The sequence below is a fragment of the Phyllostomus discolor genome, chromosome 6 (genome assembly GCF_004126475.2).
Source record: "Phyllostomus discolor isolate MPI-MPIP mPhyDis1 chromosome 6, mPhyDis1.pri.v3, whole genome shotgun sequence".
Taxonomy (NCBI): Eukaryota; Metazoa; Chordata; class Mammalia; order Chiroptera; family Phyllostomidae; genus Phyllostomus; species Phyllostomus discolor.
The window spans coordinates 125,555,383-125,565,224 of record NC_040908.2 but is presented as its reverse complement, the minus strand read 5'-3'; the positions used below and the strand labels follow the sequence as shown (position 1 = coordinate 125,565,224).

At 38.7% G+C, this 9,842-nt stretch overlaps 3 protein-coding genes and 1 pseudogene across 3 annotated transcripts; all 4 read left to right on the top strand.

The window, feature by feature from the left end:
* Positions 1-750: 750 nt before the first annotated feature.
* LOC118501491 (interferon-induced very large GTPase 1-like) lies at positions 751-2,393 on the top strand. Its single transcript, XM_036030204.1, has one exon. The coding sequence runs from the start codon at positions 1,228-1,230 to the stop codon at positions 2,086-2,088; it is 861 nt and encodes a 286-aa protein (XP_035886097.1). The 5' UTR covers positions 751-1,227; the 3' UTR covers positions 2,089-2,393.
* A 43-nt stretch (positions 2,394-2,436) lies between these two features.
* On the top strand, positions 2,437-3,701 carry LOC118501490 (interferon-induced very large GTPase 1-like). The gene has a single exon (XM_036030201.1). The coding sequence runs from the start codon at positions 2,543-2,545 to the stop codon at positions 3,500-3,502; it is 960 nt and encodes a 319-aa protein (XP_035886094.1). The 5' UTR covers positions 2,437-2,542; the 3' UTR covers positions 3,503-3,701.
* A 92-nt stretch (positions 3,702-3,793) lies between these two features.
* Positions 3,794-4,543, top strand: LOC118501446 (interferon-induced very large GTPase 1-like). The gene has a single exon (XM_036029993.1). The coding sequence runs from the start codon at positions 4,130-4,132 to the stop codon at positions 4,541-4,543; it is 414 nt and encodes a 137-aa protein (XP_035885886.1). The 5' UTR covers positions 3,794-4,129.
* A 353-nt stretch (positions 4,544-4,896) lies between these two features.
* On the top strand, positions 4,897-7,451 carry LOC114498943 (annotated as a pseudogene).
* Positions 7,452-9,842: the final 2,391 nt, after the last annotated feature.

The following is a 9,842-nucleotide window of genomic DNA, read 5'->3' as shown; positions in this document are numbered from 1 at the left end:
ACACTCAAATCACCCATCATGAAGTGGGCAAATGCACTGAAAGTAGGCAAATTCACTGAAGCCAGTTGTGATGGCACACTGATACAGATGGGTTTCTAGAACACTCACTACCAGGGAAAGCCTGTACCACAAGGGACCTGCCCTCCAGAAAATACTTCTGGTGGGGTTTTTTATGTTGTTGTTCCCCTTTGTACCGGGCATTTGGTGCTAGATCCACCAATTTCCACAGGGGCATATTTGTTTGTGAAAAAGTGTCTAATTAGATGTAATAGAATGGAGACAAATCAGGAGAAATATACCATCATTATGCAGAGGTCAAGAACTGCATTTTAAAGGACAGGGGAATAAATAAATACTATAAGATAGTATGATAAGAAGGGACAGATAGAAGAAGGAAAGTGTTCTAAACACATTTGATAGAAACTAATGGAATAATAATAACTAGTGTTGTCCCTTTTGTTTTTAAAGTAAACATCAAGCTATCAACTGCATGTATATTTTTTACCCTGCAACCTACAGCTTAAAATTGCTTCATGCAATTGATTCTGTTTAAATTGGAAGTACAAAAAGCCGAGCTATAGAGCTTCAACTCATCTTGACAACTAAAAACATTGTTCACCTTGAAAACACCCACAAAGATGTTTTGTGCATGTACGTACACCAAAATTTTAAAAATATTAACATATTTATTGAAGCAATGAAATGAAATGATGACAAAGCCTTAAAGGATTGCATTTTTAGTACTCTTTACCTTTTTGCCATGTGGCTGACACTTCTAAGTCCATGACACAAACTGACTGTCTTTTCTTTCCACAGCCATAAACACAAGAAAGTCCCTCCCTGATGAGCCCTTTCTCAGAGGAAATAGGAGGAAAGATCTCCAAGACATGCTGAGAGAAGTAGGACATGCTAATGAGTTCTGGTTGCCCAAGCTGCAAGAACAGCTGGGTGTGACCTGTATCCAGACCTTACAGCACCTAGAAGAAAAAGACCTCCAGAAGCTGAAATCCCAGGCACAATATTCCTGGGAGGAAAGAGCCCTGGAGAAGCTACTCAATCTGTCACACGCACGTAGACTTTCAGAGTTTCAGCACTCTCAGGAGAAAATGATAAAGAAAAAGCTGAAGAATGCAGATCAGGCACTGCAGGAGATGAGACTTACTGTCAGGAGGGAGGCAACAACAGGAAGAGATAGTGGAGAAAAAAGAGGCAGAGCAGAGGCAGGCAATGGAGATCCCTCAAGGGGACTGGCCACACCCTGAAAAAACCCTAAGAGAAGTCAAGGAAAATTTGCAAGGTCAAGTCAACCTCATGAAGGGGACACTGTCTCACAGGAAAAACTTCTCAGATACAAATCTGGTGAGATGTGCATCTGGAGGGCTGCCTCTGCAGGGAATGTACAAAAACAGCCACCAAAGGGGGCTTATAGAGAAGAGAGAAGAGCAGGGCACACTAATGGAAACAAAACAATCTACATCTTCTCAAGCAGAATCCATGTTTACCCAGACAGTAGAGGAGGGCCTTAATGTGACTACTTCAGTCAAGAATGGAGGTTGGAGATTTAACTTGGAAATTGGTAGGGACCACAGAAAACATTCAGAATCCAAAGCTCATTCCATCATGTCATGGATGTTCCAGTCAGAGTCAGAGCAAGAGCACATCAGCATCTCCCAATTTTCTGAATTAATTAAAATCTTACGAGAAAATGAGAATGACCTCATGAAAGTGAAAGCCAAATCTGCTTCTGCAGAAATAGTGGAGAAAGTACAAAGAAAGACCACTTATGATGTCAGTTTGTCTCTTGGCCCCTTTTGGCAATACTTCCAAGAAACCAAGAAGCCAGACACACAGCTCTTGCTATGTTTTATTGCAGCTGGTGCAGGATATCATGTGGTAAGCAGTACTTTTCAGTACCTCCTGGGATGTGATGAGTTGAACTTTCTACTGAATGAAATGCAAAGTGCCCAAGATAAATACCAGGAGCTCAAAATTATTTGTCCCTACAGGACTCAGGCATTCCTGGTGCTCACAGGTCTGATAGCTACTGTTGGAGTTACAGCTATTTCACCAGAAGAGAAAACAGAATGACTTGCATTAATAAAAGAACACATGGGCCAATCTTTGTAGAAGGAAGGTGTATATGTCCTCTCCAAACCTGGAGCAAATCATGATTGGGAACACTTAGAGAAGGATTTGAGATTGGTCATTGATGGCAACACTGAAGCCACCACCTCTTTGTTGCAAATGGATGAGGTAAGAAAAATCTTGCAAAGTACTTTCCATGAAAAGAAACAATCCCATGGACCACAGGATAAGGAAAATAGCAAATTCAAATTCAAAGATACAGTCTTTCTAATATTACTACAGCATCTAGGCCTAGAACAATACTACCCCAAAAAGATGACCAGAGGTAACTTCCATCTAATCTACAAGACGTCTGTGTACAACAGCCAGCCCAGCTCTGAAAGGGAGCTTCCCTTGTATTTCCTGCAGAAGCTACTCATGCTGGATTATAAGCTGAGATACCTGGTCTTCAAAGGGGATGGAAACACACAAAATCAACTTCATCCAAGTGTCTCAGATAAAGAAAATGAGGCCTTTAATCCATATGAAGACTTGTTTGAAGGTAGTGAAACTCCCACTATTCCTAAAGCCACTACTCCTTGGCCCCATATTTACCCTATGGATATTCAGATGGCAATTTTGCAGTGTGCAGATGATCCTGCCAGACAATATATTTTCTCCAAACTTTCCATATGCCAGTTTCCACCCCCTTCTCACACCCAACCCCTTCAATTCTGAAATTGAATTCTCTCTCTGGTCTCTCAGGCAAATTAGAAAAAGCTGGCAGGAAGCAAGTAAATCACCAAAATATGAGAATATCAATTACAAGAATAAGCAGATGTGTTGTGTCTCAACCCCCATTGTGTCCTTTATTAGAGTTGGAAATAACTTCTCTTCTTCCAAATCTCAGATCATGAACAGTCTTCTCAGTAAGCATAAACACGATGTCTTTTTTCACCTACATTGCAGAGGGAGCACTAAAGACTGTCTCTTGATGAAGGGTGTGGTGGAAGTCTCCTGGTTCTGTCCTGGAGGGGAAGATGAGGACAGATTTGACAACTGCTTGACCTTCACCAATCTTTATGGAGATGCAAAGGAACATAAGAAACAACTCAGCTTCCTGCAAGAGGTCTCTTCTCTCATTGTGGTCTTCGTGTCATCTTGTGATTACAATAAAGAAAATTGTGAAATTGTTTGTGACCCGGGTCAGTCACCAAAACCTTTGATTTGTTTACTTGACAACAAAGAAAAAACCATGGTCAATAATGCTAACCAAAAAGTGAGAATAGGAATCAAAAACAGAAATGAAGCAGAATTAACACAGGAGCATGTTGCTACAATTAAATTTTTGCTAGAGTTGTCAGACACCATTCTCAGCTTAGAGGACTGTGCCCCATATGCTCACAAGCAGGGATTCCTTATTGATGAAGACCAATGAGAATGCAAGGAAACCAAAGAAAATGCAGAGGTCATAATGGCCCTGCTGAAGGAAACAGATATCTCAGGTGAAGGAAAAATTTCTACCCCTTCAGCGACACCTGTGGCATCTCTGGTGTAAAAAGAACAAAGAACTCTACCACCTGAGAGAAAAGGGGAATCAGAGCATTGAGCAACACAAGAGTGAAGTTGACACAGAATACAATGTCAGCAGTTGAACAGAGCCATTCCTCTCAATGATTTAATGGGAGCTATCCTTCAAATTGTCCAAAATCATTCATAAACGCTAATCACACTCTACTTTTTGGAATGGTTGGGCAAGTTTTTGGACAACCTGACATCAGGATATTTGGGTGATCTAAATACAAACAAAAACACTTTGCGGTCACTGATACAAACAGAAAAGCAAAAGAACCCAAACAGTGGCAATCTACAATGTTTGCAAAAAGAGGTAGAAGCTACCTCGATAGAAATTGGTGACTATACATTGGAAATTGAGCAACTTCTCAGAGAAGTTGGCCAAATTTATGAAGCTCTAGAAGAAGTTTCTGCCACAAAAGATAAACTTTTCCTCTCCCTTCCCCAGATTGCTGCAGATCTGCTGATATCTGGTGTTCCCATTGAGCTGATGGATGGGGATGCTGCCTATGTGCCTCTAAGGTGGGCAGCAGCCCTTTTTGACAAGGTCTCTGAGAAACTTGGAAACAAATGGCTGTTTATTCTCTCCATCCTTGGCCTACAGAGTTCAGGGAAGTCCACCCTGCTGAATGCACTTTTTGGGCTGCAGTTCACTGTCAGTGCTGGGAGGTGCACCCGGGGGGCCTACATGCAGCTGCTGAAAGTAGAGGAGACTTTCACAGAGGAAATGGGCTTTGACTTTGTGCTTGTTGTGGACACAGAAGGACTTCAGGCTCCAGAACTCAGCAACAAATCCAAGAATCATGAGAATGAGTTAGCAACCTTTGTCATTGGACTTGGAAACTTGGCTCTGATCAATATTTTGGGGGGAATCCATCAGAAATGCAAGATATTTTACAAATAGTTATCCAAGCCTTTATGGGGATGAAACAAGTAAAACTCTCACCTAGTTGCCTCTTTGTCCATCAGAATGTGGGGGAATTCACAGCTAAAGACCAGACTATGGAAGGACAGAGGCAGTTAGAGCAGAGACTGGATGAAATGGCAGCAATAGCAGCTGAGCAAAAACAGTGCCCATGTGTAACCCATTTTACTGATGTCATTAAGTTTGATATCAATTCTCATGTTTACTACTTTGCCCACCTCTGGGATGGCAATCCCCCTATGGCCCCTCCCAATCCTCGCTACAGCCACAATGTCCAGGAACTGAGAAGTAGAATTTTCAAAACTGCTCAATAAGAATCTAGGGAAAGCATCATGAAGATATCAGATGTAAAGCTCCAAGTTCAAGATTTTTGGAGAGCCCTAGAGACTGAGAACTTTATTTTTAGTTTCAAGAACACCAGAGAGGTCATGGCCATGAGCAAATTAGAAACTATATACAACAAGTGGACCTGGGAGCTGAGGAGTCATGTGCTAGACTTGCAGAACCAGCTGATCAAGCAGGTAAAGAATGGAATGATCCAGACACTCACAACAAGTGCAGTTGAGGTTCAAGTTAGAGTAAAATATGAAGCCATTGAGCAAGAACTTGAAAAATATTTTAATGAAGATCCTCATAGTGAAATATTAATTCAGCAGAAAGCAATTTTTGAAAATAAGCTAACAAATCTTAAAGATGCAGTTATTTTAGAGTGTAAACCTAAAGCCAAAAGACATTAGTTATAAGAAGAATCAAGAAATACTGGATAACAGTCAGGTTATGAAAAGGAATTGTTGCAAAGAAGCAGAACATTGGCTTTAACTCTAAAGGGCAAAGAACTGAGTGAAAAAGCGCTACGTGAGAAATTCAATGAATTTTGAAAAACATGGGTCAATAATTTGTCTCCGACTCTCCCTCCAGTCCCAGAGCCTGAAGTTGATGTGCATGCTGTAGACATTCTTTTAGAATATTTTAAAAAGGAGACAGGCATGGGGAACATAATAAATGAAAATTATGGGAAAAAATTTCAAATAAATTATGATGAACATGTCAAAATGACAAAAAAATCACATGTATAGAAGGCAATTAGAAGTACGTGATAAAGAGTCCATAGATAAGACCACTGAACACATTGCTTCAAAATTTCATGAAACTATTAAGAACATTGAGAAGGAACAGAGTGATTATAATAAAAGTTATTTTATGACATCCTGAGAATAATAGAGGATGAGGTGAAATCTGCACCCACTGAGGAAAGATACAAATTTACAAATAAATATCTAATTGACTTATCTTTGTGTTTATTCCAAAGAGCATCATAAACATTTAAAAAAATGCACAAGGCATTCAAAAGAGCAAATGATCCTGGAAAGCAAGAAAGGCGATTTCTTCATGAGTTTTAAGATCTCTTGTCAAGGAGCAAGCTCAGTCACCACATTTGTTGATTTTCTGTGGCTCAAACTCACTTCTGCTGTGTCTACCACCATTTGGGGAAAAATGGTTTTTAAAATTGCTGGGGACATGCAAGCTAAGTGCCCAGCATTCATAGGTAACAGGGCTAACCTGGAGAAACATTCTTATCTCTCTGGCAGAAAAAGAACATTTTGATGATTACTGGCAGTACATTAATCACCCAGAATCATTTTTTAAGAATTACATTCAGCCCTGGCTGGCATAGCTCAGTGGATTGAGCACGGGCTGCAAACCATACTGTCACAGGTTCCCTTCCCAGGTGGGGTACATGCCTGGGTTGCAGGCCATGACCCCCAGCAACCGCACATTGATGTTTCTCTCTCTCTCTCTCTCTATCTCCCTCCCTTCCCTCTCTAAAAATAAATAAAATATTAAAAAAACACTTTAAAGAATTACATTCAAAACCATATTAAAAGGTATTGTTCAGAAGAAGGAAGTGAAAAAATAGAGAGTTTTTTAAAATATAAGTTTAGATGACATCAAGACTACCATCCTCTATGCTATTCATGAGTCCACAGCAAGAGCTAAAGATCAAAACTGCACTGTATCTGGGTGGTTGGATTTGTTCTGTGATCACCTGGGAAGTAACTTGATCTTTCCAAGGAAAGACTTGATAGGCACTGAACACCCAGAGATAAAAGATACTGAGTTTCTCAAAGATGCCATGAGTGAAGGATCGGATCCCACAATGAACACAGTAGAAAAGGAATGTTTGAATCCTCCTGCAGAGGAAATGTTTCCTGAAATCCAGAAATTGCTCTCTGAACAACTCTGTGGCTGCTGGAAACAGTGTCCCTTCTGTAAAGCAATTTGTACAAACATAATCCCTTCACATGATGGAGATCACAATGTTCCCTTCCACCATCCTCAGGCTGTCAATGGATGGAAATGGAGGAACACAGAAGAGTTCATAATTGAGTACTGTACTACTGATGTTGCAAGTGATTGTGTATTTTATTTGAGACATGATCGTAAGTTCCCGTATAAGAAGTATGAGAGGCAGGAGGGCAATATGCCACATGGAGCATCACCCCAGACACATCCACCCAGCCATACTGGAAATGGTTTGTCTGTAGCTTCAGATCAAACCTTGAAGAAAAATACCAGAAACAATTTGCAGGTAGAGGTGAAATCCCTGAGGCCTGGACCAAAATCACAAAGAAGGATGTGCTGGATGACTTGAAAAAGCAATAATACTCAATGACCACAAAAGTATACAGAATCTGATCAAGACTCACTATAACCAAACAATCCTGAAATACATCCTTCTCGTAATGACAATCTTCATTATTTATATTTTTCAAGTGAAACATTTAAAAATAAATCAATTGACATTTCAAGAGTTCAAGATTTCTGTGACAGGACTTTATTTTTTTGGTGTCAACATTTTCTGGTTGAAAAACAAATTATTAAAATATATGAACATTACTACAAAAATCATATAATAACCACTTAAGTGACCTATTTCATATTTTAAACTATTATTCAGAATGATTTTTATTTTATAAAACTCATTGAAAGTTAATTTCTTTTTTATGTGTGTGCTATTTTTATTGCATTTTTCATTACCATTTATCCCCCTCTACCTTCTTCCACATGAAAGTCATTTTCATAGAGATAAATAAAAATCATTGCAGACTGTAGCAAATTTTTATAGATTAACTATATGGATATTTTAAGCCATAATACTACAGTTCTTGGCTAGGAGCTACAAGTTGCCTTTATTTTTCTTTTCTCACCTCTTAAACTTAATAATCCTAGAATGGAAAAATATTCATGGAAAGTTGATTCCCAAACACAGTGAAAATTTAGACACATTTTGTTCTGGGAAAGAATGACACAGACTTGATCAAGTTAAAACCTGCATCAATTCAGGAAACACTATCAAGCAAATATAGAAAATAACAATAAAATAACTTTTTCTTACTGAACCATCATCCTATTCTTCCTTGTTGTTTTCAAAGTTCTCTCTTCATGCTTAAATAATGGATCATAAAAGCTTAGTTATTCAAATCCTGGTATTCACACAAGTCTAAGAAAGATGAGCTTTTGGAATAAGATTTATGAGCAGGTACAAAGGGCCATTTTAATCAATGCTGTGAAAATGGTCAGATTTGATTAAGCCATTAATGATTTTAAAAACTATTTCTCAAATAATTAAATGTCAAAAATATACAGTTTTTAGGTTCTGACATTTTGATAAGATTTTTTTTTGTATTTAACTGTAAGGAAGTGATTATATTCAAAACAGACACCCATGTTATTGAGACTTCATGCTATTTAAGCCACAGCATTATGATGAGAATAAAAAATGAAAGATACTCTAAAGCCAACCAAGAACTTCAGAGGAAGATGAAATCACCCTCCTGCAAACCTATGCTTCCTGAAGCAATAACATACTAGATTCTCAAAGCTGATGAGTTATAGTTACAGGAGTCTTGATACAAAGAAGAGAATTTCTTTATGGTGGACATAAGAATATCCATTAGCTTCCACTTACAGAAACACTCTCTCTCCCTCCATAGCTAGTGAAAACTGATGGTGCAGAGACCAACAGCCTAAGACTTGGATCTTCAGAGCTGGGTGACAGTGCTGATTCTTCTATCTTTGTTCCCTGAAAGAGCTCAACCATACTCACAGTTTGAGGTCTAATGACCCATGTCTTCAGAAGAAATCTTGGAATAGAAAATTTATAAAGGTAACAAGTGTTCTTGAACAGTATGGTTTCCCTTCTGTTCTCTGGCATTTAGTCTCAGTAAGGATTGGAAGTACCTCCTAATTTGATCACATGCAAATGGTGACAGAAGAAAGACCCCTGCAAGCATGGTGCCTTTCACATTACTGCATCCTCACAAACTGTACTGTTATTTTTCATATTTACCAACTGCTTTTTGTCTTTGTTTAATGAATCCATAATGACTTTTAATGAATACCTATCATATATCATATATTCACTTTGATTTATCAACCCCAAACTTTTGTGCATAAATAAAAATGATTTTTGATAAATTCTTCTGATATTTAAGCATTATGATTATTATATGAGGTTCCGAGTCTATTCCAAGTGATCAAAAGATTGGTATAGAGAGAAGATGACCATAGAGAAATGGGGGTTCTGCAATAGTAGTAGAGACAGTAAAGCTGCCATCAAGATGGGATCAGGAGAAGGGGATTACAGTGTCATTGGATTGGGGTCACTAAAGGGGAAGCCCTAAGGACCAGTGAAATAGGAGGAAAGGGAGTCAGTAAAGATGAGAATCACATGATTATCAAGAGTAGAAGACACTGGACTCAGTAATATTTCACAGGATTAGCTATACCAACTCTGTAACGTTAGTACAGGTAAGGTTCACATGATTAGTGAAACAGGTCTCTTAAGGGTCACTGAAAGTAGAGAACATAGAAACACAGAAATCGGGTGACCACAATAGTAGATTAAAGGAATTTCCACAGTAAGTTAAGCAAGAGATCTCAAGTGCAATGAGAAAGAATGAATCACGAGAACTTTGGGAATGGGGTTAGGAGAGTGATACATTCTAATACCACATCAAATGATATTAATAAACTGCAAGTTTCCTAAATTAACTGAAAATTTGCACTGAGAAATTGTAAAATAGTCTCTCAGTGGAAAGGGATAAAAATGTGAGGAAGCCTAGGAAGGGGGTGTGTTATGGACTAAATGTTTGTGCTCCCCAAATTCATACATTGAAGCCCAACGAGAAATCATTAGGGTGAGATGAGCTCATGAGATTGGAGCCTTCATGATAGGATTGGTGCTCTTATAAGAAGAGACTTTAGAGATCTCTCT